We start from the raw sequence: 27,559 nt of genomic DNA, 5'->3' as shown, positions 1-27,559 counted from the left end.
TGCATGGATAGAATAACAATAAACGCTTATTTATTGAATTCTAAAAATACATTTAAGAAAGGGGTATTCAACATAGAAAACAATTTCCCATATTTTCTCACTAACATTATTTTGTAGCAAAATTATATTTTTTTCCCCTCCTAACCAACTGGAAGATAACCCCTGATTGTGCTTTTATAATGTTCATAAAGAAACACTTAGTGTCAAATTAACCAGCCATAAAGAGAGCATATGTAAACAATATTTTTCTGAGAGTATTAGTTTAAACTGGACTGCGGTGACAGATCAATGTCTATTGACAGATGCTGGTCTATACAGAGTGTAATGCTTTAAAATGACAAAAGGAACAAAAATAAGAGCTTAAGAATAACAGTGATTTACACATTAACTGTAAAATCTAACACTACTTGGAACAAAAAAGGAAAACCTACAGTATATTAGTGTCTGAGTGGTCTGCAGCTAAAATAGTACTAGGAATAGGATATTCAAGACAGATTTAAGAAAGCTGGCCATCTAGCAAAGAAACATCGATATCCCACACCTCGACCTCACCCACAGATGCCCAAACACTCACACATACAGGTACGCAAATAACTAGAACTTAGCCAGCCTTCGAGAACATTTTCTGAAGAACCAGATGCATTTTCTCAGTTAGCACTATACACTTGAGCTAACTTGATTCTATTTTAAACATGATGCTGAAGACATGAACCAGAAATGCTGGGGATTGAATATCCTATATTAGAATGTGTTGCAAACCTTATTCTTAGGAGAATGAATGCACAGTGCAATCAAACCCACATTGCAGTATTTACACTCCTATGCAAACATACCTTTTCTTACTTTCTCTAAATTCACAGAAATGTTTGTACACTGTGGAGCCATCTGCATCCTAACTCCTCCTACAGGGCTCAGCGTTAGCTTACAAGTGCTCGCCAATGGCTTCTTCATCAAATGTATTGCAAGTAAATCAAATAATCTCAAAACCTAGTTACAAATACAATGTTATCGTTCTAAAATAAACAAGTAATAACCGTTAATATTAATATAAATGCATAAAACAAGACGTATCATGAGAGAACACCAAGAGAACAGAGGGACGCTTGACTACCGCCTCCTTCCACGTCCTCGTCCCCTCCCTCTCCCCCGTTTGGGGGTCGTTGTGACCTTAGTTGAAGCCTTCTCCGTTTCCTCTGTATCATCCACTGTTATCTGTTCTCCCTCCCCTGAATCCAGCTCCTCCTCCACTTTAACCAGAATGGTGTCTTCAGGAAATGGGACGTCCTCCTCCCCTTCCACTTTGTCCTCCTCCACAACTCTCTCCTCGGTCTCGTGTTGTTTTTCCATTTGGACCACCTCCTCTTCTGCCTCCTGGACACCTGTGCAGGTAGAACCAGTAGCATTGCTGGTATTGTTGCTCTGTTGTTGCTCTATGGCTTCCTCTAGTCGGAGGCGGTACTGCTCAGCCTCCTGCTCCTTCTGTAGGAGCTGTGTGCGGTACTCCTGGGCCTTCCGGTTGGCCTCCTGCAACTGCTTCTGGAGCTGCTCCCGACTGCTGTCCACCGACTTCGCTTTCTGAGAACAATGGACACACACAGTAAGAGGAGAGAAACTATTTCAGAATATTATGCCAAGCCACAAAAATGGGGACCTTTGCTGACCTTGTCTTTGGGTCTGGTTAGGATGGCTGCAGGCTCTATTCTCCTCTTGCGTGCAGGAGAGGGATAAGGCTCCTGTTCCACCACCTCCTCTGTGATCTGACCAGCCGGGACTGCCACCACTACAGAAACAAAACACAAACTCATGAATGCATTCATTGTAATGTCTTGAAAAAGGCTGACATGAGCACAAGTAAAATCTATATAAACATACACTCATTGGCAGTTTATTAGGTACACATATCTAGTACCGGGTTGACACCCCTCTGCCTCCAGAACAGTCTGAATTCTTCAGGGCATGGATTCTACTAAGTTGTGGCGTTCAAATGTTGCTCAATTGGTATCAAGGGACCTATCAATAAGCTTTTTCTTGTTTTTAAGCTGATAGGAGTGGAACCCGGTGTGGTCGTCTTCTGCAATAGTCCATCCGTGACAAGGATCGACAAGTTGTGCATTCCGAGAAGCCGTTCTGCACTGTTATTTGCCTGTTTGAGGCCTGCCTGTTAGCTTGCACGATTCTTGCCATTCTCCTTCGACCTCTCTCATCAACAAGACACAGGACTGCAGTTAACTGGATGTTTTGTTTGTTGCACTATTCTCTGTAAACCCTAGATACTGTCATGCGTGAAAAGCCCAGGAAATGCCCAGGAAAAGCCATTTCTGAAATACTGGAACTGGTGAGCCTGGCAGCGACAATCATACCATGCTCAAAGTAGCATAGGTCACTCATTTTACCCATTCTAACAGTCAATCAAACAGTAACTGAATGCCCCGATGCCTGTCGACCTGCTTTTCATAGCAAGTTACAGCGACCCGACTTACTGTTTGTAGGAGCGAACCATGAACGGGTGATATGCCTAATAAACTGGCCACTGAGTGTATATATAGATGTGGTTTCCTACTTACTTTGCTGCCCCTGCATAGTGACAAAGAACTGCTGCCCAAGTCCCGCTGGCTGCAAGTTGCCGTGTTGGTCCGTCACTATGGTGATGACCCTCTGACCTCCATCGCCCACTACATGCTGAATGGCCGAATCCACAGAATCTGCAGCGATTGCATCCTCAGATTTGCCTGTGGGAAAGATAGTTACTTACCATTGCAGTCTAAGAACTATAATACAGATCTGAGTTAACCCTAACGCACAGAGTTATCATTTTATAGAATATGATATAGATCAAAGTACTATTAATTGTAACATGAGTAGCTCAGGATAATTTGTAGTGTTATCCTCATGGCTATGCATAGACATCACTTACCTGCATTTTTACCCATGGGACCTGAGGCTTCTGCCAGGGCTGCCAGTGTTGCCAGGACTGAGGTGGTAGAGACAGATTCTCCTGGAATAATAAGACAATGAAAAACCTCAATCAAGTCATCCCATTTAAAAGTGTCTTGGGTGACGTCAGGTGGTAACTAAGGTTCCCCATTTATATAAATGATAAATGTCAGCGAGTTATATTTGATATACCTCTAGTTAATTTGTACCCAACTTACTGTAACCTGTGCTCCAGTTGCCCATACCTGACTTGGCGGTGGTGTTGACGAGGTCAGAGAGGTTCACGACCCCAGCAGAGGAGATGATGAACTGGGGCTCGGGGTTCATGTTCACTTGGTTCTGCATGCCATCCTGTGTACATACATAAAACACAGATACAGTTCCTCCCACATACTGGGCAAACAGTTTAACCTTCAGGGCTTCAACACGTGTTATATAAACCAGTGATAAGAACACATACTTGCACGTGTTTAGATAAAAAAATAATAATCATCTGTGTTCACTTCCCTTCTTATACAGACATAAGGGTATTTTTGTGAAAACAAATGATCAGAGCCATATAAAAACAACACACACAGTCCCTTCACCTGTAACAGTATCATGAGCTCAGTGTTGCTGGTATCCATGGCGATGTCAAAGGGTGTCTTGTCAAACTTGCTGAGGGAGTGGACATCTGCTCCATATTTGAGCAGCAGCTCTGCCACCTCTCTGTGACCGTGCTGGGCCGCCCAGTGCAGGGCTGTCATCTTCAGCATGTCCTTAGCGTTGATGTCCGCTCCGCTCTGCTAGGGAGCACAGCACGCCCCCCCCAGTGGTGGGAAAGAGATAGGAAGGTGAGACGGGTAGCCTAGATTCCAAAATGTGGGTGGTGAACAGTCAACATGAAAAAAATAAAATTTGTTTGTCAGTCACTTTAATAAAAATATAACGATTATGTTTTTCATATAAACGGCTGAATACTGTCAGCATTACATTTGGTTGCCCTTACACTGACTAGCAGCTCCACTATATTAGAGTGGCCCTCTGTGGCCGCCATGTGGAGTGGGGTCCTGTCCACTTTGGTCCGGGCATCCCTGCTAACGCCTGCTCGGAGAAGCACCTCAGCCGTGGAGTGGTGTCCGTACTGAGCCGCTAGATGGAGCGGGGATGTCCCCAGCTAGAACACACAGTTTGGTTTATGAGGACCCAGTCCCTACAACACTGTGTCTGGATTGTGTGAAAGAAGCCAGCACTGCAACATAGGTAGATTTGTGATGTACCGCAAGAGATCTGAGGAACAATATCTATGTGTTAGGCTACATGCGGTGTGAAATCATAAATTGTGTAGATGGGAGTATCCCTACAGTGAGACCCTTACCCAATCAGTGGTGAAGGGAGCTCCATTGACCATGAGGGTCCTGACATCATCATCCAGCCCTGCCCGTGCAGCCTCCAGCAGCCGCTTCCCCAGGTCCACCAGTGACATCTACTGGGAGAGAGAAAGAGTGCTTTTACGTAAGAATGTCAAAACAATAAGACAAACCCCTTGAGTGAATAGAAGCCAGGCACTGCTAAAAAAAAAGTCTCTAGAGAAAGGTTTTTGCTGCCAAAATAGAATTGTTTATGCTCTGCGAAACATGTTGCATCAATGTGTGTTATTGGTGTAATGTTGATGGTTGTATTGAAGGAAAAATTGCAGTACTAGGAAATATTCCGTTTGTGTAAATTTGAAGCAATCGTAGTCAGAACCCATGTGAAATTGTGGCAGCAATAAGAACCAACTTGGCAAAAGTGAAATTATTTATTTAGCTAAAATACAGTGTCAAATCACAGGCTAGCTGAAGAAACACTGACTGAATTATCGCACAGTTCAATTAGCTGGGCTTGAACTTTTCTCGTTAGCTAGTAATACATATAATAATGTAACAATCAACAATATAAGCTTTGATACTTGGTTGGTGGTATGTTCCGGTGGAAGTCGAATATGAAACTACGGATGGCAAAGTGGGCACCAAATCTGTCTACTTCCACATCCGCACTATTATTGCTAGCATTCAGAACTGAAGATGGCTTTGATTTTCACAAAACTTCAAAGAGCATATCCCCGACACATAATCAATAACATCTAAATAGTATTTCGCGTTGGAGTTTGGGGTATTTAGCTACAGTGTAAGATAGCTAATAATGTTAATGTCTTAGTTTTAAAAGTAGCTAGCTCGTTAGCTAGCTATCAAACGTTAAGCTATGTTTGCAGAGCTTCTTTTTTTACACGGTTTGTTTATATTTAGCTACAGCTAACAATGGATTAGGTTTAAGTGTAGCTTACCTTAGCTAGTCGTTCGCTAAAAGTGCAACTCTTCTAATTTCTGCCGCCGAATGTGTGTTTATTACACTTTCGTAACTTCTACACAGCTAAACAAACATAATATTTATATTTTTTGCAGAATCAAATATGGCGGCCAGGCACACCGGACGTGGTAATAGTATGTAGTGTGCACCAAAAAATGTTCCACAAATGTTCCCACGCTCAAACATGATAAGAGACACGAGTATATCTTATGTAAAGTGATACTACTATGTAATGTAGTTATTGCCCAACCAAAGACACTGAATATAGCTAGATTTTTCAAATTCAAACCTCTGGTGAAACAACTAGTCTGATCTAATATAGTGAACTACATTTCCCATAAATGTAAACATTTGCGCACTGTAACATTCCTTCTGGCGTCACGTCCCTTAGCATCCATCGTTTCCTGTTGAAGTGTAAATGGAGACATGACACAGTTGTTTGGGAATTATAAGAAACAATATAGTATACATCCACTGAATTCAAAACTGCTGAAGTGATATTTAAATAGTCACTTGAACTCAGACTCGGTGCAGTCGCTGGCAGCGATGGAGGCGGTCCCCCGTATGCCAATGATCTGGCTGGATCTGAAAGAGGCAGGGGAGTTTGAGTTCAGCCCGTCCGTGAGGCAGGTGAGATGGGTGAGGGAGTGGGATAACCGGGCACTGTCGGGCGGTTGAGATCGGAAGTCAAGCAGGCGAGGATTAAGATAATCATACGTATCGAGCACATCTTGACTGTTATTAGCCTGACGCATCAAGTAAAGGTAGTTAGCTAGCTAGTATTGGGTTAGCTGTGTCAGCCATGACAATCGCCTTTGTTTACAGTTAGCTAGCTAAGTTGATAATTAGTTAGCTATTTATGTCAACATGCAGTTTATGTGCAGATACCCCAGTCACAACAAATACATAGTCTTTAAAATAATGATGTCATTGTCACATGCACCCTGAACCAGTTTGCTTTGATATAGAGACAAGTCTGGCAGGGGGGGGTGAAAAATAGCCAAGACATTCAGAAATTAGTGCTGGAATGAGTTCAAATTAGAGAACAGCAGAGTAACGTTAGGTGAAGGGTCATAGTAGAGCCAGGGAAAGCTGCCCTAGTCATCATAACCTATGTCTGAGGAAATTCTCCCTCACAATATTTATCGAGAAATTTATCGAGAAATATTGCAAAGGAACACACCCACCACAATTACGTTTTATGCCTTACTATCCAATCTCCTTTCTTCCTCCACCGCCTCATGCGCCAGAGGACTTTTGCCCTCTTTGACCGTTACGATTTTTATTATAGCAGCGACAGATTTTATCTGGAAATTAAATTAAGCATAACAGTCCATTGAAAAGTAATGGAAAGAAGGAGAAAGACAGCCCAGAGAATAATGAAGAGAGAATAAGAGTTCCATTGTTTAGGCTAGTGTAACATGTGAAATGGCTAGCTAGTTAGCGGGGTGCGCGCTAATAGTGTTTCAATCGGTGACGTCACTAGCTCCGAGACCTTGAAGTAGTTGGCGGCCTCGGATTTTGTGGAGCGATAGGTAACGATGCTTCGTGGGAGGAAGTTGTTGATGTGTGCAGAGGGTCACTGGCTCAAGCCCAGGTAGGGGCGAGGAGAGGGACGGGAGCTATACTGTTACACTAGCATTGCAGCTGGAGTACAATACATATAGACAACCGTGTGTGATGTATTTGGCTACGGCTGACAAATATATTTTGTTGAAGACGGATATTATGTTGGAGGCATTTGTGTGCGTGGCTTGTAATAAGGACAAATAATGGTCTTGTTTACCTCCAGACTGTGGCTCCATTGAGTCTGACTATAAGTAGCTGCTTATTAGAGAGGCTCATCACTGACTGGAGAATACTTACCACAGCAGGGCATGATGGGATTGCTCCAGAGCCATTTGGAGGCCAACTCCTCCCAGTCCAGCCAACAGGGTCATAGACAACCGTGACAAGGGAATGTTGATAAGATTCGGTTCAATGTTAAAATAGATTGACCATGTATTTGTCATCCAGGTTAAAATTGAGCAGATTACATGTGATGCACTTACATTGCATTCGGAAAGTATTCAGACCCTTTTTCCACGTTTTGGAGTATTCAGACACTTTTTCCACGTTTTGTTAAGTTACAGCCTTATTCTAAAATGGATGATAGTGTTTTTTTCACTCAATCGACACACAGTACCCCAAAATTACAAAGCAAAAACAGGTTTAGATATTTTTGCAAATGTATGAAAACCCTTAAATATCACATTTCCATAAGTATTCAGACCCTTTACTCACTACTTTGTTGAAGCACCTTTGGCAGTGATTACAGCCTCGGGTTTTCTTAGGTATGATGCTACAAGCTTGGCACACCTATATTTGGAGTTTCTCCCATTCTTCTCTGCAGATTCAGGTCTCTCCAGAGATCGTCAATCGTATTCAAGTCTGGGCTCTGGCTGGGCCAGTCAAGGACATTGCAAAGCCACTCCTGCGTTGTCTTGGCTGCATGCTTAGGGTCGTTGTTCTGTTGGAAGGTGAACCTTCGCCCCCAGTCTGAGATCCTGAGCACTCTGGAGCAGGTTTTCATCAAGGATCTGTGTATTTGCTCTGTTCATCTTTCCCTCGATCCTGGCTAGTTTCCCTGTCGCTGAAAAACATCATGTAATGGAATAAATAAAACGGTATCAAACACATCAAATATATGGAAACCACATATTGGACTCCGTTCCACTATTCCATTTCAGCCAATACAATGAGCCCTTCCTCCTATATCTCCTCCCACCAGCCTCCTCTGGCTATAACGTAGATCTAACGTGGATTGGAATGAATTCCGGCTTTAGGCCAACGAAGACCCACAAAAAATAAAACACTGATTGTCTGGGAGATTTAGATTAATTTCCTTTGTCCATACAAATAGGCGCAGACCTAGTCTTTTTTTTTATTGCTTGGATTATGGATTCATTATGAATGTTAGTGCTAAACTTGTGCTGGATCCCGCTGGAACAATGAGATGGTGGCGATGCAGGGCAGCATATTGAAGTTACTTAGGAACTGTGCACACTTTGGAGAGTTGTGTGGCCACTTGGAGACACCAGTTTGACCTCTCATTCAAACCCTTGTAATGATTTTGTTTTATATTGCATCAATCTCAAATATGCACTATTATTATGTTACTGAATGTATCCAGAGTATTTCCAGATTTCATAATCAACAAATGCTGTGAAAAGTACAGCAGATATAAAATGCACTTAAAATCAACAGTGTAATTTTTGAGTCTTGTCAGGTGAAGTGGTGTGTCCTCACCTTCTGATAATGGCCTCATCTCCACCCTGAAACCTTTGATCCAAATGACAAATATGAACTTACTATAGTCTTTCTATCTGTTGCGATGTTGTCTTGTGTGAATTCCACTGATGATCTGTTGTAGCCTATGCACACACAGTATGTTCCACCTTTTTATTATTGTAAAACCAATATGATTGGCAGCAACTGTGGGACAGCCTTTTATCTTAGACGTTGATGCAAAAAAACAGTTTAACACGGATTTGATAGTTGCCAAAAAGGTACCAGGAAAAAAAATGTTTTTTAGAATTTCCCTGACCCTTGCAGTAGAACAAACATGCTTTAAACTCTGGAATCGTCCAACAATTATGCCTAATAAAACCATCAACCATCTATGCAGGTACTATGTACTATAGGTTTTCTATATGAATGGTGTCTGGGTAAACATAGAATCACCATTGCTTGAATGGTATATAGTCATACACCACCCACCCTACACAAATCCAGGGACTCTCTCAGGCCATGAGCGATGTGGACAACTAAATATTTATGTACAAGCCTGCAGGGTTCTCCCCAGGATTCTTTTGACAATGTGAGGGCCATTCAGTTTGCTGTGCTTCTTATAGGCCTACATTTCCCTCTCATCAACTCTCTAGGCCTAATTGAATGTTCTAGTGTTGGGACAACAAAGTTCCTCCAAATCTACAATACCAGTCAAAAGTTTGGACACACCTACTCCTTCCAGGATTTTTCTTTATGTTTATTATTTTCTACATTGTAGAATAATACTGAAGACATCACAACTATAAAATAACACATGTGGAATCATGTAGTAACCAAAAAAGTGTTAAACAAATCTAAATATATTTTAGTTTCTTCAAAGTTGCATTGATGACAACTTGGCACACTCTTGACCAGTTTCATGAGGTAGTCACCTTGAACGCTTTTCTAACAGTCTTGAAGGAGTTCCCACATATGCTAAGCACTTGTTGGCTGCTTGTCCTTCACTCTGCGGTCAAACTCATCCCAAACCATCTCAATTGGGTTGAGGTCTGATGATTGTGGAGGCCAGGTCATCTGATGCAGCACTTCATCACTTTCCTTGGTCAAATAGCCCTAACACAGCCTGGAGGTGTGTTTTGGTTCAATGCCCTGTTGAAAAACACTAAGCGCAAACCAGATGAGATGGCGTATCGCTGCAGAATGCTGCAGAAGTGTGCCTTTGCATTCTAAATAAATCACTGACAGTGTCACCATCAAAGCACCTCAACACCACCTCCTCCATGCTTCACAGTGGGAGCCACACATGCTGAGATCATCCGTTCAAGAAGAAGTTTGTTGTGCTTCTTGTAGGCATACATTTTCCTCTTGGCCCAAGCAAGTCTCTTCTTCTTATTGGTGTCCTTTAATAGTGGTTTCTTTGTGGCAATTTGACCACGAAGGCCTGATTTCATACAGTCTCCTCTGAACAGTTGATGTTGAGATGTGTCTGTTACTTGAACTCTGTGAAGCATTTATTTGGGCTGCAATTTCTGAGGCTGGTAACTCTAATGAACTTGTCCTCTGCAGCAGAGGTCTGGGTCTTCCTTTCCTGTGGTGGTCCTCATGAGAGCCAGTTTCATCATAGCCCTTGATGGTTTTTGTGACTGCACTTGACTGCACTTTCAAAGTTCTTGAATGTTCCGTATTGACTGACCTTCATGTCTTAAAGTAATGATGGACTGTTGTTTCTCTTTGCTTATTTCTTGGCTTATTTTAGCTGTTCTTGCCATAATATGGACTTGGTATTTTACCAAATAGGGCTATCTTCTGTATTCCACCCCTACCTTGTCACAACACAACTGATTGGCTCAAACGTATTAAGAAGGAAAGAAATTCCACAAATTAACTTTTAATAAGACACACCTGTTATTTGAAATGCATTCCAAGTGACTACCTCATGAAGCTGGTTGAGAGAATGCCAAGAGTGTACAACGCAAGGCAAAGGGTGGCTACTTTGAAGAATCTCAAATATAAAATATATTTTGGTTTGTTTAACACTTTTTTTGGTTACTACATGATTCCATATGTGTTATTTCATACTTTTGATGTCTTCATTTTTATTCTACAATGTAGAAAATAGTTTTAAAAAATAAAGAAAAACCTTTGAATGAGTAGTTGTGTCCAAACTATTGACTGGTACTGTAAATCTATTTCTGATTGAATGAATAGACCTTATTGGTTAAATAAAGGTTATTTGCTGTGCTCCCAATGGCCCCTCTTATCTGCTTCCCTCTGTCCTTTCAGTTCATCCTGAAGAACTATGGGGAGAATCCAGACAGCTATAATGAACAGCTGAAGAAGCTGGAGACACTGAGACAGGTATGAACTGGGACTGAGCGAGTTGTGCTATGCAAATGTCATATGTTGTGATTTATTTGTTATGGCGGTCATATACTATACTTTCTTTCTATCCTATAATAAGTAAGTGTTTGTGGCAGGGTGCGGTGAATGTGACACGGGACTTTGAGGGCTGCAGCATTTTGAGGAAGTACTTTGGGCAGCTGCACTACCTCCAGAGCCGTGTGCCTCTGGGACCTGGGCAGGAAGCAGCAGTACCCATCTCATGGTATGAGGCAATGAAGTACACATAGGAGCCCTATCTTTACACACTTACCCATGAGATCCTTATCATACACACACTGGCTGTCATAAACTCTACAACAGACAGCTATGAAAAGACCGGAAGAACACAAGGTAACACTTTATTTGGATAGTCTGTCGAGCATCTACAGATGGACTATCTACTAACCCTAACATTAACCCTTATCCTAACCCTAAACTTAACCCTAGCCCTAACTTTACCTCTTACCCTAAACCTTATTCTGAACCATCCCTAACTGTAACCGTAGCAAGCATTTGCTTATGAACAGATCTACAGAGCATCTACCGATGGACAATCTGGACTATCCAAATAAAGTGTGAGCGAACACACACACACACACACTTTCATAAGCTCTCCCTACCATACGCGTAGACACACACCACACCCTCAGGTATGCAATACAGTGTGTCGCCAATTTCGTTCTCTCTTACCAGGACAGAAATATTTTCTGGAAAAACAGTTACTATGAAACAAAGATTAATGATAGTAAAACGGTTTGGATCACTTTACATTACATTTTCGGCGAACTCGGCTCCATCCTTCATTGAATCAGGTGGCTCAATCATCACAAAACCCACCGATATTGCCAACTACTTAAATTGTTTTTTCATTGGCAAGATTAGCAAACTTTGGCATGACATGCCAACAGAAAATTCTGAACTTACACATCCATGCATAACTGACCAAATAATGAAAGACAAGCATTGTAATTCTGTAAAGTGAGTATGGAAGAGGTGAAACATATATTGTTGTCTATCAACAATGGCAAGCCACCTGGTTCTGACAACTTGGATGGAAAATTACTGGGGATAATAGCGGATGATATTGCCGCCCCCATTTGCCATCTTGTCAATCTAAGCCTACAGGAAAGTGTGTTTCCTCAGACCTGGAGGGAAGCAAAAGTCATTCTGCTCCCCAAGAACAGCAAAGCACCCTTTACTGGCTAAAACAGCCAACCAATCAGCCTGTTACCAACCCGTAGTAAACTTTTGGATCAAAAAATAGTGTTTGACCAGATACAATGCTATTTCACGATAAACAAATAAACAGCATATTTTCAAAGCGCTTATAGGGACGGGCATTCAACATGTACGCTACTTACACAAATCACTGATGATTGGCTAATAAAATAATAAGCAATACACAGATTGTTTTGTTAGTCTTCAGTGCAACTTTTGACATTATCTGTAATAAACTGCTGCTGTAAAAGCGTATGCGTTATGTAGTGTTCCCTCAGTGTTTTTCAGGCACTGAGCAAATTTCAGGTCTGCTTAACGTAAACCTGAATGTTGTGAAAATTCTGTGCAACTTTCAGCACATGTTTACTGTGAACACTGAGGTTGTACCCGCTTTAAGTTACAGTTTTAACAGTGGCCAAGTAGGCTACTGTAGCTATTTGATCATAATGTAGGCCAACCAGAGTAGCCTAACATCAAAACAATGGAGAAAATGCATCCCATAACATTTTAACATGGAAACGGCTGTTCTGTCATTCAGCCTAATGTAGCAGCCAATGTGGTGCTCAATGTAGGCCTACATTCCATGAGACTTTTGAAAAAAAGTGCAGGGCTTGACATTAACCTGTTTATCCACTTGTCCTTCAGACAAGGTGACTGAAAATGTTGTTGTTTGATGCAAGAAACCACTTTACAAAATACATTATTCCCATACCATTATTACAGAAAATCAGACAAATTATTCTACCCTCTGTCTATTGGCTACTTAGGTTATTCAAGCCTGTCTCAAAATACAACACTGCCCCTTTAAGACAAAAAAAAGCTCTTTACCTGACTCGCTTTTCAAAGACGTCTAGAAATGTATATGTTTTGTGCTCTTGTAGGAAGCAATCACTCCCCTATTGCTGACTACAGATTATCTATAACTGGGCTAATAACTCACTAACTAGCAAAGGATATGAACTAAATGTGCACACGTGGCTACAGCAGCTCTTACTTTGACCCCAAATGAAGAGCATCTACTCACGACCGCTCATGCTGCTAACACAGTCCAGTTCAATGTAAATGGAACATACCATATATGGCAATGATCTATTTGCATATAGGTCTACTGCAGCTCTGATTGTTTATACCGCACCGGTCTGTGTAGAGTACGGGCTGAGTAGTGCATGGGAAATGCAATAGAATCATACTCTGATGCTTTCTGCCTACAACAAAATCTCTTGCATAGTTTGTTTTTGTTTCGGTAATATTGCATTGATTCGATCACAATTTCCACAGTCCACGGTAAATGGAAACGTTGATAGTGTTAACAGGGAAAACCCTAGAACAGTGGTCACCAACCTTGTCTGAATCAAGATCACTGAGTCAAAATGTAAGCCGAGATCTACTACTCAGATTTTTCTTTAAACATGACTTTAAAAAATGTAAGCCTATGCAACAATCAATAACAGTTCTGTAGTAATAAGGTTTGTGCAGTAAGTTATAGGCCCAATACATTATCACTGCATATTGACTTTGCTTGAATTGCCCTGCCAATGCATTGTTGTTCAGGCAATAAAAAATACATTTAAACATTTTTTGGGGGGGCTGATGGTGCCTGCATCTGATGGTGAGTCTCAGCGGAGGGAGAGAGCAGCAGACTGAGGGTCCGCCTCTCAACATCCCTCCACTCTCCCTTTCCTCCACTGACAATGACCAAAAAGGGACACCATCTTCCAGCTGGCGAAACTCGACTCGCACCGCATTATTTCTGCCTCATGCACAAAGTCATGTCGAACAGAGAAAGTTAAATATTCCTCGAAATTAAAAAAGACCAAAGCCGCTAATAATAACAACACAAGCCTATAGATACACTTTCCTACTCATTCATTACTGCTGCAGTGCTTGTTGTAGCGCTGGGTGGAAATAGGAACAACGCGCATTTTATGGCTTATAAAAATGTGAAATACAAAGTGTTGACAGTGCTGAGTAAGAACTTGAACTCAGTCATAAAAACAGCATCTCTTTGCTGTATTCGCTGACAGTCTCTCTCTACTCATAGTTTTAAATGTTTAGAAATGTCACGGTATCAACTTTCTGTGGCTTTCTTTTATGACGTGCTACGTTACTGCAGACACGGTCATCTGAGCCATCCGATTGGCCAGCGGTAGGTCTATAGTGCACTTCATTTGCTTTCTGGGTCCGTAGGGAAGGCAGATTTTACTTTCAGACACATGCAATGGTTCAGAATGGCAACAGCTCACCTACCCGGGGCGCAGGGCAGCTGAATCGAGTGCACCTACCGCCAACAGCCCAAGACTAAAATGAAAAAATAGGAACAAAAGGCTTTATCGTTGTTGTTTTTTTACAGAAATGTTTGGCAATCGACTGGAGATTGCCAATGTCTTGGAGATTGACCGGTTGGTGGCCGCTGCTCTCGTGCTTCTCTCTGTGGGCTGATATTTCTGCGTGACAGTTCCGGGGCTACACGCGCGCAGCTTAGATGGAGCATTGGTGTTATGGCCTTACATACCCTGCTATATTGTGGATCGAGAGTTACCTGTATAACAGAACACAGGCCCCTTACTATTCAATCTTTACTAATGACCTGCCTGCCGTTGGCTCTGAGTTAAGCCTGTTTGTCTATGTATGCTGATGACTCAACACTCTACAGGTCAGCAACCACAGCAAGTGAAATCACTGCAGCGTTTAACACAGAGCTGCAGTCAGTTTCAGAATGGGTGGCAAGAAAGCAGTTGGTCCTAAATATTTCAAAAACTAAAAGCATTGTAATTGGGACAAATCATTCACTTAACCCTTAACCTCAACTAACTAATAATGTGGAAATTGAGCAAGTTGAGGAGACTAAGCTTCTTGGAGTATCCTTGGATTGTAAACTGTCATGGTCAAAACATTTTGACGCAGCAGTAACTAAGATGGGGAGAGGTCTGTCCATAATAAAGCGCTGCTCAGCTTTCTCAGCAATGCTATCATCAAGGCAGGTCCTACAGGCCCTAGACTACAGTCCAGTCGTCTGGTTAGGTGCTATGAAGAGGGACTTAGGAAAATTACATTTGGCCCAGAACAAGGCAGCACGGCTGGCTCGTAAATGTACACAGAGAGTTAACATTAATAATATGCATGTCAGTCTCACCTGGCTCAAAATAGAGGACAGACTGACTTCATCACTACTTGTGTTTGCGAGAGGCATTGACATGTTGAATGCACCAAACTATTAGCACACAGCTTGGACACCCATGCATACCCCACAAGATGCTACCTGAGGTCTCTTCACAGTCCCCAAGCCGGGGCGGCAGGGTAGCCTAGTGGTTAGAGTGTTGGACTAGTAACCGGAAGGTTGCAAGTTCAAACCCCCGAGCTGACAAGGTACAAATCTGTCGGTCTGCCCCTGAACAGGCAGTTAACCCACTGTTCCTAGGCCGTCATTGAAAATAAGAATTTGTTCTTAACTGACTTGCCTAGTTAAATAAAGGTAAAATAAAGCCTTGACCTCAATCCTATAGAAAATTTGTGGGCAGAACTGAAAAAGCGTGTGCGAGCAAGGAGGCCTACAAACCTGACTCAGATACACCAGCTCTGCCAGGAGGAATGGGTCAAAATGCACCTAACTTATTGTGGGAAGCTTGTGGAAGGCTACCTGAAACATTTGACCCAAGTCAAATTTTTACGAAGATTAAATGTCAGGAATTGTAAAAATAAAAATAAAAAAATTAAAAAGGGGGAAAAAAGTTGAAATGTATTTGGCAAAGGTGTATATAAACTTCTGACTTCAACTTTAGACACACCACACCCTCATTTATGCAAAACAGTGTGTCAACAATTTCATTCTCTCTTACCAGGACAGAAATATTTTCTGGAAAAACAGTCACTCATGATGACATCAGCTATGAGCAAGCCTGCATCCTCTACAACCTGGGTGAGTTGAACCATTTGAATGGTGTAGTGTAAAACTGACCTTAGATCAGCACTGAGGGCAAAACCATCCATTAAACAGCTATGTCCTGATTGCCATAATGTTGTCTTCTCTGTAGGTGCTCTCCACTCCATGTTGGGAGCCATGGATAACAGGGTGTCTGAAGAGGTGGGCAGAAGCAATGGCCGTCTATCTCTACCACGTTAACCTCTGACATCTCACACTGACATCCATTGTGTTGCCCCCCTCTTTCTGAAACTCAATATGTCCCTTTGTCTATTTCTCTCGCTTCCATCCTCACTCCCTTCTGTCTCCCTTCCCCTTTCTCTCTCCCTCTAGGGGATGAAGGTGTCATGTACACACTTCCAGTGCTCCGCGGGGGCCTTCTCCTACCTGAGGGACCACTTCAGCCACAACTTCAGCGTGGACATGAGTCACCAGATCCTTAACCTCAACATCAACCTCATGCTGGTAACTATTGCACACCGCACGTGTTCTCACACACACACACACACACACACACACACACACACACACACACACACACACACACACACACACACACACACACACACACACACACACACACACACACACACACACACACACACACTTCGTGGTTATTTGTCTCCATTCAGGGTCAGGCTCAAGAGTGTCTCCTGGAGAAGTCCATGCTGGACAACAGGAAGAGTTTCCTTGTAGCCCGCATCAGTGCTCAGGTAAATCTCTCTACTCTCAACACGACGTAGTAGCAGGGCACGATAACACCCTCTAGACCTCAGCTCCCGTAGAGCAGGGTTGTTCTCAATAGGAATCAAACGGGGAGGGACTAACTGAACTTGTCCAATAAGAAAATGCTAATTGTTTTTTGTTGCAAAATGTTTTGCTACGGTGTGCCCTAATGAATACGACCCAGGTGTGCGACTGTTCTGTTGTTGGCCTGGTGCAGGTGGTGGACTACTATAAGGAGGCATGCAGGGCTCTGGAGAACTCTGACACAGCTTCCATGCTGGGTAAAATCCAGAAGGACTGGAAGAAACTGGTGCAAATGAAGATCTCCTACTTTGCTTCCATCGCCCATGTGAGTTTGAGACAGAACAGTGAGTTGTGAGGGAGTTTATTGCGAATGTGTTCTCAATTTGGTTAACGGATACTCTGTTATTGAATAACAGAGTATTTATTTTTACATTTTTTATTTTCAGCTGCATATGGGGAAGCAGGCTGAGGAACAACAGAAATATGGAGAGCGGGTATGTCACCTTCTTGACTATCCCTACTCCCCCCGTGTATATTCCTCTGCATACCTCCATTCCTCTACATACCAATGTCTCTCCGTGTTTTTAACAGCTGGCTTACCTGCAGAGCTCATTAGACAAACTCAGTGAAGCCATCAAGTTGGCCAAGGTACAGTCACCTTCCAATTAACTCTGTGTGTAACCTTTTCAATTTGTCCTTCTGAAATGGTTTCTTTTGAATCTGTTATCAAGCTTACAATAACAAAGTAACTGTCTTTATGCTCCTTCCCCCTCAACCTCTCTGTTTGAACAGGGTCAGCCGGACAGCGTGCAGGAGGCCTTGAAGTTCACCATGGACGTGATAGGCGGAAAGTAAGCAGCTATATTCCCTACTGTATATTCACTTATGATAGTGGGTAGGTTGGTACAATCTTTACCCTTTGAGATAGGTAGACAGTCACACACACTCTGTCACTCAAACAGTGGCACTCTTGCTGAAGTGTTTCTCTGATCCTTCCTCTCCTGTTTTATTTAGCTATTCCTTATCCCCTGTCCTTCGTAGGTTCAACTCTGCCAAGAAAGACAATGACTTCATTTACCATGAGACTGTCCCCTCGTTGGAGACTCTTGCTTCCGTCAAAGGTGACATTAAACCCTGACCTATGACCTATCCTCACACACAACCTCTCCTGCATTTCATATACTATATTTTCATCATGTCCTCTCTAGGTGCCCCCTTGGTGAAGGCCTTGCCCGTGAACCCAACTGATCCCAGTGTCACAGGACCAGACCTGTTTGCCAAGCTGGTGCCCATGGCTGCCCACGAGGCCTCCTCTCTCTACAGTGAAGAGAAGGCCAAGTTGCTACGGGACATCATGGCCAAGATAGACAGCAGGAATGAGACTCTAGAGTGAGTAGGAGAGTCGGAGGGGCTGTGTGTGTATTTGTGTCGTCTAGGTACACCTTTTACGATTTAATATAGTGACTTTGTGTGGTTACTGACGTAGCTCTGGGTTTACAGGCAGTTTATGGACTCTCTGGGTCTGGAGCCAGACTCCGTAGATAACCTGGACATGTACAGTCACATCCCCCCTGTACTTATGGAGAAGTGTGCTGCGCTCAGTGTCAGACCAGACACCGTCAAGAGCCTCATTCAGTCCATGCAGGGTGAGTGGTTGGCCTGGGACACACACATACACACACATATATGTACACAGCCTTTCGATACTATCCCTATGTCTCTCTCCGTCAGTCCTGTCTGGTGTGTTCACGGACGTGGAGGCGTCTCTGAGGGAGATCCGGGACGTGCTGGAGGAGGACGAGGCCGGGGTGCGGGCGCTGCAAGAGGCGGCAGGAGGAGGCTCTGCGGCGGAGCTGCACCCCCAGGCACATGCCCAGACCCTGGCTGAGATCCGCAGGGACCTGGAGAAGTACATGGAGGCCCATGAGAAGGCCAGCTTCACCAACACAGAGCTGCACAGAGCCATGAACCTGCACATCAGTAACCTGAGGCTGCTGGGGGGACCACTGGATGCCCTGAGAGACGCCCTGCCGAGGCCACAACTCAACCAGGGTGGGTATAGGAAAGTGGAAAAGAGTTATGGTGTTTGTGGTGTCATCTAGAGTGTGTTTCTAAATATATATGTGTGTGTATTCCTACAGAGGAGGTGGCGGGGCTGCAGTGCATGAAGAGGATCCTGGGTAAGGTGCAGGAGATGAGGGACCAGAGGAGCACCCTAGAGAAACAGCTGCGTGACCTCATCCAGCAGGACGACATCACTTCCTCCCTGGTCACTACCGAGCGCACTGACATGAAGGTACAGGACATTGTGTGTGGGTTTGATCTTCATGACATTCTAGACTAACGCATGCCTCTTAACACACTATATGTAACATTTGCCTCTCTCCTCTCCCCACCTCCTCTCCCCCCCTCCCTCACTCCCCACCTCCCTCCCTCCCCCTCACTCTCCCTCCCTCCTCCCTCCCCCCCCTCCCTCCCTCACTCTCTCCCCCCCCTCCCTCCCCTCACTCCCCCCCTCCCCCTCCCCCTCCCCCCCTCCCTCCCTCCCTTCCCTCCCCCCCCCTCCCTCCCTCCTCTCTCCCTCTCCCCCCCTCCCTCCCTCCCTCTCTCCCTCTCCCCCCCCTCCCTCCCTCTCTCTCTCCCCCTCCCCCCTCCCTCTCTCTCCCCCCCTCCCTCCCTCCCTCCCTCCTCTCTCTCTCCCGCCCTCTCTCTCCCCCCCCTCCCTCTCCCTCTCCCCCCTCCCTCCCCCTCTCCCCCCCTCCCTCCCTCCCTCTCTCCCTCCCTCCCCCTCCCGCTCTACCTCTCCCCTCCCCCCACCTCCCTCCCTCCCTCACTCTCTCTCCCCCTCCCTCCCTCACTCTCCTCCCTCCCCCCTCTCCCTCCCTCTCCCCCACCTCCCTCCCTCCCTCCTCCCTCCCTCCCTCTCGCTCTCCCCACCTCCCCACCTCCCTCGCTCTCCCCACCTTCCTCCCTCCCTCCCCACCTCCCTCCCTCGCTCTCCCCACCTCCCTCCCTCTCTCCCTCTCCCTCTCTCTCTCCCCACCTCCCTCCCTCTCTCCCTCTCCCTCCCTCTCTCCCTATAGAGGTTGTTTGAGGAGCAGTTGAAGAAGTATGAGCAGGTGAAGGTGTACATCGACCAGAACCTGTCTGCCCAGGAGAACATCCTCAAGGCTCTGACGGAAGCCAACGTGCAATACGCCTCGGTCCGCAAGGGTCTCGCCAAGACGGAACACAAGTGAGCAAGGGCTTGGGAAGGGTTTTAGTAGGACACCAGCACTATTGGTCAAAGGACTTGTCAAAGGACACTGTTCCAGTCCAAGGTCATCGGGAAGGGGCCAATATAGGGAATCAGAACACACAAACAAATCAGAGCAGGTCCACTGGAAACACTAGATACATAAAGCACTAGCCTCATGTCATTGTTACTGAAGAAGTTCTCACCTCTCCCTTTCTCTTCCTCTTCCTCTTCTCCTTCCTTTCTCTCGCTCCAACTCTCAGGTGGAACGGCACGGTGCAGACCCTGGTGGCGTCCTACGAGGCTTACGAGGACCTGATGAAGAAGTCCCAGGAGGGGAAGGAGTTCTACGAGGACCTTGAGACCAAGTCCTCCCGCCTGCTGGAGAGAGCTAAGACTCTGTGTCAGGCCAGGGAGGAGGAGAGGAAGGCCGTGCTGGACAGGGAGACCCAGAAGAATCCCCCTTCTCGGCCCACTGCAGCCAAACCGTCCCTGGGGTCCAAGGGGGGCTCTGACGTGGACTCTGCCTGTTCTAGTTTGGAGGATGCCGAGCTAGCCCAGATCAACGCTGCTATACTGAGCCTGGGAGGAGACTTGCCTGACGAGCTCCGTAGTCTACCCCCCGACCACCCCTCCCTGCACTCTGCCATTCGCCCGGGACCTGAGGCTTTCCTTCCTGGTGCCAACCTGGGTGGCAATGCTTCATTACCCTGGCCAGGGGCACCTGGGCCACCGCTCTATACCCCTCAGTTCCCACCAAACCATCGCCCGCCCCAGTTCCCCGGCCCACTCCCCGCCCAGCGTTTCCCTCGCAGACCCTTCACTCAGCTACCCCCCCAGCAGACCCCTATTTCTGGCTATGCCCCTCCCCAGCCGCAAGCCCCCCAAACTGGGGGAGTCGGGCCTGCCCGTGCCCCTTTCCGTCCCTCCACTACTACAGTAGATAGTATCCAGACCCCCATCCCCAGTTATAACTCAGCCCCACGCCACCCTGTACCACCTACTGTCTCTGCAGGCTACGCTGTTCCCTCACAGATGGGTGTGTACCCACAGTACATGACCCAGCCTGGGGTGCCCTTGCAAGCACCCAGCCAGGTGTCACACCAACATCCACAGGTTCAGTACCAACACCCTCCTGGGCAGCTGCCCCCTGGCTACCAGTCTGCCCCCAGGGCCATGCCCGGTTCCCGACCCCCTCCCCAGGCACAGCAGGGTTACCCACAGTACATTCCCCCCCAGCACCAGCCCCGGCCACCCATGCCCCCCCAGTATCAGCAGCCATATCCTGGTCAGCCCCAGCCACAACCCCAGCATGCCTACCAGCCCCAGTTACCACAGGGCTATCAGCCTCAACATCCTCAGCAGGGCTACCTGCCCCAACAGCCCCCACACATGATCCCAAGGGGCCCTCACCCACAGATGCCCACCACTTCCCAGCCCATGCCCCCTGTCTCCCAACCATATATGCAACCTGCCAACCAACAGATGCCCCTGCACCCTCATCAGCAGATGCTACCTCCCCAACAACAACAAATGCATCCCAACACCCAGCAAATGCACCCGCATCCACAAATGCACCCTGGCCCTCATCAGCAGATACCCCCTAACAGCCAGCCAATGCCCCCAGTTTCCCAGGCTTACCTGCCCCCCACCAGCCAGCCCATGCCCCCTGGCCTGCACCAGCCCATGCCCCCTGCTTCCCAGCCCCAACATGTTCACCTCCCTCAGGCTTACCTGCCCAGGGGCCCCTCCCACCTCAGGGGCCCCAGATGCCCCACCCTGGTCAACCCCCCAACATGTCTACCAGCCCCAAGTACCACAGGGCTACCAACCTCCTATAATGCCTCAATCAGCCCCCAACAGTCCCAGGCTCCCCAGCCTGTAGCCCCCATGACCCCCACCATGTACCCTACTCCTCCAGGTGTGAACGGCTCTCCTGGAGCCCCACCACAGCCCACCTTTATGGGCCAACCTCGGCCCCCTCCCCAGCACATGATTCCACCAACTGCTGGAGCTCCTCCAGTGGCCCTCCCACCTAACGTCATCCTTCCCTCGCCCTCCCCTTCTCCCTCCCCGGGCCCCTCTTCCCTAGGCCTGGCTCCTCAGAGGCCCTCCCCGGCCCCCACCCCTGGCGGTCAACCCTCTCTCCCTTCCTCCTCATCCCCCTCCACCTCCCTCTTCCCGCGCCAGAACTCCTCCAGAACAGACGACCTGCTCTCCTCCAGCCCAGAGAGCCAGCCCGGTGGCCCCAAAGCCCCCGCCAACGTCCTCCAACCCACCAAGGCTGACCCTCAGGACGGGGAGCGCCGCAAGAAGAGCTCCCAGGGCGTCCGGCTGATCCAGGGCGACCCGTACCAAGCCCCCGAACGCGTAGCCCGCCTCTGCGGCGAACTCGAACGCTTCCGGTCGGCCGTGGAGTCTCTTGAGCGCCCGTCGGTGGACGAAGGTGGCCTGTCGCCGCTGGATGCCCGCTGGAAGGAGCTCCAGGAGGGGCAGGAGAGGGACGCCAGGCAGCTGTCCATCGCCATCGCCCGCTGCTACACCATGAAGAACCGTCACCAGGACGTGATGCCCTACGACTGTAACCGCGTGCTGCTGCGCTCTGGCAAGGACGACTACATCAACGGCAGCTTTGTGGAGGAGCTGTCGCCCTACTGCCCGCGCCTCATCGCCACGCAGGCGCCGCTGTCGGGCACGGCCGCCGACTTCTGGCTCATGGTGTGGGAGCAGAAGGTTTCACTGGTGGTCATGCTGGTCTCAGAGCAGGAGTTAGATAAGGTATGAACACACACTCAGGGGAGAAGGAATGGGCCATTTTATAATGCTTTATAATTTTATAAAGGCTTACTACTGTGGTAGTTGTACCACCTGTTTGGTTTTTACCCAAGAAGGAATAACAGGTAGGTAAGGAATTGGATAAGGCAGAACTTTGATTAGATGGTTTATTTACTTTCAGACTATTGACAGAAACATCTGTGAAAACACATTTCTTATTTAATTTGAAGTTAACAGTCCATATTTTGATTGACACATTGTAATTTGAGAGAACCCCAACTCCTAGTCGTTTCTTTACTGTGTTTCCGTAGGGAAAGGTTTTGTGCTATTTTCCGACAGAACGCGGCCAGCAGCTTGCTCAGGGACCAATCACAGTCACCCTGACTACGCAGAAGACCACACCCACCCACGTGGAGCGAATGATTGGCCTGCAATACCGTGACCAGAGCCTGAAACGCACCGTCATACACCTACAGTTCACCTCCTGGCCTGAGCTGTGAGTCCACACGGTAACAACTGTATAACCACTGTATGCATGGAAATTAATATCTGGCTAACGAATACCATTTCTCTTTCTCTCGCTCTCTTTCTCCCCACAGGGGTCTTCCTGAGAGCAAGAGCAATCTAATCTGCTTCATCCAGGAGGTTCATGGATACTACCTGCACCAGAGGCCCTTACACACACCTATTGTTGTGCACTGCAGGTAACACACACATTCTATTTTATTACTATCACCAAACATCATGATGATTCATCAAAACCAAGTGTGAGTATTGCCACGAACCCGGTCTCTCTCCGTGACCTCAGCTCTGGCGTGGGGCGTACCGGCGCCCTCTGTCTGCTGTATGCAGCGGTACAGGAGCTGGAGGCAGGGAACAGCATCCCTGACCTACCTCTACTGGTCCAGAAGATGAGGCAGCAGAGGAAGAACATGCTGCAGGAGAAGGTAAGAACACACATCAAACAAGCTCATGCTTTACAAGGGGTTAACTGTGTAGTTTCATAAGAGCGACGTCACATAGGCAAGTTCTCTAGTAAAAGCTCATGTCACTTTCCCAGTGCATTGAGTCAATGTTGTTTGTTGGTGTGATGGCTCTTCAAGGTGTCTCCTCTGGTGTCTGTCCGCAGCTGCACCTGAAGTTCTGTTACGAGGCGGTGCTGAAACACGCTGAGCAGGTCCTCCAGAGACACGGCTACCTCCCTACCGCCCCCTGCAGCAAGACACCCAGCACTGCTGCCACCAAGGTGAGCCCAGTCTCACTGAGACAGTTTTTCATCCTTTTTGCATTCGGGCTTTAGAGTCTCAGACACTTGAATAGTTAAGTTGATTGAGGTCGTAAATATGGTCCTATTGAAAAGTGAGTCGATAAACTATTTTGTATTTTCTTAAGATTTTGGTGGTACTCGATGTAAGCTAAAATTGAGAGGCCCTATAGATGGGTTAGCTGACAACGTCACGAAAACCAGGCTCACAAGAATTCCATGGGTTGTTGTGATTCTGGATGGCAAGATAGCTACCAACAATGACAAGAAACTGCCATGTGGGGAATCGTGACTCATGTCAGCTACAGTGCCTTGCGAAAGTATTCGGCCCCCTTGAACTTTGCGACCTTTTGCCATATTTCAGGCTTCAAACATAAAGATATAAAACTGTATTTTTTTTGTGAAGAATCAACAACAAGTGGGACACAATCATGAAGTGGAACAACATTTATTGGATATTTCAAACTTTTTTAACAAATCAAAAACGGAAAAATTGGGCGTGCAAAATTATTCAGCCCCTTTACTTTCAGTGCAGCAAACTCTCTCCAGAAGTTCAGTGAGGGTCTCTGAATGATCCAATGTTGACCTAAATGACGAATGATGATAAATACAATCCACCTGTGTGTAATCAAGTCTCCATATAAATGCACCTGCACTGTGATAGTCTCAGAGGTCCGTTAAAAGCGCAGAGAGCATCATGAAGAACAAGGAACACACCAGGCAGGTCCGAGATACTGTTGTGAAGAAGTTTAAAGCCGGATTTGGATACAAAAAGATTTCCCAAGCTTTAAACATACCAAGGAGCACTGTGCAAGCGACAATATTGAAATGGAAGGAGTATCAGACCACTGCAAATCTACCAAGACCTGGCCGTCCCTCTAAACTTTCAGCTCATACAAGGAGAAGACTGATCAGAGATGCAGCGAAGAGGCCCATGATCACTCTGGATGAACTGCAGAGATCTACAGCTGAGGTGGGAGACTCTGTCCATAGGACAACAATCAGTCGTATATTGCACAAATCTGGCCTTTATGGAAGAGTGGCAAGAAGAAAGCCATTACTTAAAGATATCCATAAAAAGTGTCGTTTAAAGTTTGCCACAAGCCACCTGGGAGACACATCAAACATGTGGAAGAAGGTGCTCTGGTCAGATTAAACCAAAATTGAACTTTTTGGCAACAATGCAAAACGTTATGTTTGGCGTAAAAGCAACACAGCTCATCACCCTGAACACACCATCCCCACTGTCAAACATGATGGTGGCAGCATCATGGTTTGGGCCTGCTTTTCTTCAGCATGGTCAGGGAAGATGGTTAAAATTGATGGGAAGATGGATGGAGCCAAATACAGGACCATTCTGGAAGAAAACCTGATGGAGTCTGCAAAAGACCTGAGACTGGGACGGAGATTTGTCGTCCAACAAGACAATGATCCAAAACATAAAGCAAAATCTACAATGGAATGGTTCAAAAATAAACATATCCAGGTGTTAGACTGGCCAAGTCAAAGTCCAGACCTGAATCCAATCGAGAATCTGTGGAAAGAACTGAAAACTGCTGTTCAAAAATGCTCTCCATCCAACCTCACTGAGCTCGAGCTGTTTTGCAAGGAGGAATGGGAAAAAATTTCAGTCTCTCGATGTGCAAAACTGATAGAGACATACCCCAAGCGACTTACAGCTGTAATCGCAGCAAAAGGTGGCGCTACAAAGTATTAACTTAAGGGGGCTGAATAATTTTGCACGCCCAATTTTTCAGTTTTTGATTTGTTAAAAAGTTTGAAATATCCAATAAATGTCGTTCCACTTCACGATTGTGTCCCACTTGTTGTTGATTCTTCACAAAAAAATAGTTTTATATCTTTATGTTTGAAGCCTGAAATGTGGCAAAAGGTCGCAAAGTCAAGGGGGCCGAATACTTTCGCAAGGCACTGTAGTTTCATCATGGTATATTTATCATGGACATGGTATATTTATCATGGACATGGTATATTTATCATAGACATGGTATATTGATACCATGTCGTGGTTGGACTGATTTCATGTTAATATGGCAAAACATTTGCGAGCTAGCTAATCAACAACTGTAATGATGTATGAGACAAGTGTTCATTGTGCACATTTGTTTTCAATAAACATTGGAGACTAAATATAGTTTACATGTTGTCAACAATCTAAGCCAACCACGTCTGTTTTGCACGTGTTGGTTTTGTTGCTTAACAACCAACCCTTCTGTGCTACACTACTGCTTTACTGCTCCCTCCTGTTTAAATATTGTCTGGTTGTCTTCTCCCTGTAGCCTTACTCTCGCCAGGAGTCCCAACAGGACATCGTTCTGGGAGGTGACATGACCATCAGCTCCATTCAGGCCACCATCGCCAAACTCAGCATCCGGCCCCCCAGTGCCTCTGACCCAGCCATGGACCCTGTCCCTGACATTGGTGCCCCTTCTGGCCTAGAGGACCAACCCTTCACCGGCCTGCCCTTGGATAGAGAGCGAGAGCCAGCCGCCACCCCCGTCCGGGACCCCTCTCCCAGCGGAACCCAACCCTCCTCCCTCAGTCCCCCACTCTCCTCCCCAGAGGAGGTTCAGTCCCCACCACCCAATGGTGTGGATACCACCGCCCCTTCCTCGCCCCCCACAGCCAATAACCAGGTGACCCCTGATCCAGCCCCTTCCTCTGGCCCGGCCCTGAACTCTCTGGAGCTGCTGGCCTCTCTGACGGCCGAGGCCTTCTCCATGGAGGGTGGTGGGTGCAAGGGGAAGCACCGTGTCACTAAGCAGAGCTTCCTGCAGCCTGCCGAGGGCCAGGGCCTCCACCAGGGGCCCCGCGAGGAGGAGGGAGACGACCCCCTGAGCAACCTCGACCCCCTCTGGAGCCTCAACAAGAACTGAAACACAGCCCCCGATGCCCTCGCTCTCACTTCATAGCTGTGTCAAACTAACCTGTAGCCTTTAGTACTAGTTCTTCTTGATTCTCTGCTAATGAACCAAAATGACTAGAATGGTGGAAACTCCAAGATTCACAACTAGAAGTTATTAGTGGTAGGGGCTGGTTTGAACCTGGTTTTGAATGCTTTAGGGACACTTCAGGGGTCCTACATTCAGTCACTAGTGACCTGGCTGTGCTTCTGGGACCGAATCACTGCACTTGTCTTTTCTTTCCCTGTCTTTCTACCTGTACCAGATGGGTCTGTTCTTCACTCGCTGCTTCAGAGCTGGCCACTCAGCTTCCCAGCATGCACTCCTAGCAGCAGTGTCTATGGTTCCCTCTTACAGCTGGTCGCTCTGGGCAAGGGGTTGGCGTGGACTCAGATGAAAGTGACTGATAGGATTGCCAAAGGGTGGGGGAGGAGCTTGCAGACGCAGGCTCTCGTTATGTTAACCGCATACATAGAGCAGAATCAGCACGTCTTAACAATATTTTTTTCCTTGTCTTTCATTAACACTGTAAATATATCTTGAATAAATTTAGGTTGGCATGG

The 27,559-nt window shown here is 46.4% G+C and overlaps 2 protein-coding genes across 4 annotated transcripts; one reads left to right on the top strand and one right to left on the bottom strand.

The window, feature by feature from the left end:
- Positions 1–5,584, bottom strand: LOC124005138 (GA-binding protein subunit beta-1-like). 3 transcript variants are annotated; one of them, XM_046314117.1, is made up of 9 exons: positions 5,240–5,584; positions 4,292–4,402; positions 3,923–4,090; positions 3,522–3,716; positions 3,153–3,285; positions 2,915–2,995; positions 2,565–2,729; positions 1,662–1,780; positions 1–1,575 (listed from the first exon to the last, which is right to left on the bottom strand). In XM_046314117.1, the coding sequence occupies exons 2-9, from the start codon at positions 4,397–4,399 to the stop codon at positions 1,108–1,110; spliced, it is 1,437 nt and encodes a 478-aa protein (XP_046170073.1). In that variant the 5' UTR covers positions 4,400–4,402; positions 5,240–5,584; the 3' UTR covers positions 1–1,107. The 3 variants fall into 3 exon arrangements, with proteins under 3 accessions (XP_046170073.1, XP_046170072.1, XP_046170074.1); XM_046314116.1 differs by having other exon boundaries at positions 4,292–4,399; positions 5,240–5,583; XM_046314118.1 differs by having other exon boundaries at positions 3,180–3,285; positions 4,292–4,399; positions 5,240–5,577.
- LOC124005136 (tyrosine-protein phosphatase non-receptor type 23-like) lies at positions 4,941–27,559 on the top strand. The gene is made up of 23 exons (XM_046314113.1): positions 4,941–5,892; positions 10,816–10,890; positions 11,010–11,137; positions 15,972–16,048; positions 16,164–16,213; positions 16,385–16,516; positions 16,684–16,764; positions 16,995–17,126; positions 17,248–17,295; positions 17,393–17,449; positions 17,594–17,652; positions 17,843–17,922; positions 18,010–18,190; positions 18,302–18,447; positions 18,533–18,853; positions 18,943–19,097; positions 19,885–20,036; positions 20,300–22,814; positions 23,123–23,307; positions 23,411–23,515; positions 23,620–23,758; positions 23,941–24,057; positions 26,373–27,559. The coding sequence occupies exons 1-23, from the start codon at positions 5,809–5,811 to the stop codon at positions 26,967–26,969; spliced, it is 5,616 nt and encodes a 1,871-aa protein (XP_046170069.1). The 5' UTR covers positions 4,941–5,808; the 3' UTR covers positions 26,970–27,559.

Source organism: Oncorhynchus gorbuscha, linkage group LG19 (assembly GCF_021184085.1).
Source record: "Oncorhynchus gorbuscha isolate QuinsamMale2020 ecotype Even-year linkage group LG19, OgorEven_v1.0, whole genome shotgun sequence".
In the NCBI taxonomy this organism is placed as follows: Eukaryota; Metazoa; Chordata; class Actinopteri; order Salmoniformes; family Salmonidae; genus Oncorhynchus; species Oncorhynchus gorbuscha.
Note: the sequence above shows the minus strand (reverse complement) of the source record. Positions and strands in the feature narration are given on the sequence as shown.

Excerpts from the sequence above, each read along its gene's own strand:
- LOC124005138 (XM_046314117.1), bottom strand. The coding sequence starts at position 4,399 with ATGTCACTGGTGGACCTGGGGAAGCGGCTGCTGGAGGCTGCACGGGCA. Across the intron at positions 2,996-3,152 it reads CAACTGGAGCACAGGTTACA|GAGAATCTGTCTCTACCACC; the intron begins GTAAGTTGGGTA and ends TTATTATTCCAG. Across the intron at positions 1,781-2,564 it reads CACTATGCAGGGGCAGCAAA|TGGTGGCAGTCCCGGCTGGT; the intron begins GTAAGTAGGAAA and ends TTGTTTCTGTAG.
- LOC124005136 (XM_046314113.1), top strand. The coding sequence starts at position 5,809 with ATGGAGGCGGTCCCCCGTATGCCAATGATCTGGCTGGATCTGAAAGAG. Across the intron at positions 11,138-15,971 it reads GCAGCAGTACCCATCTCATG|GACAGAAATATTTTCTGGAA; the intron begins GTATGAGGCAAT and ends CTCTCTTACCAG. Across the intron at positions 16,214-16,384 it reads ATAACAGGGTGTCTGAAGAG|GGGATGAAGGTGTCATGTAC; the intron begins GTGGGCAGAAGC and ends CTCTCCCTCTAG.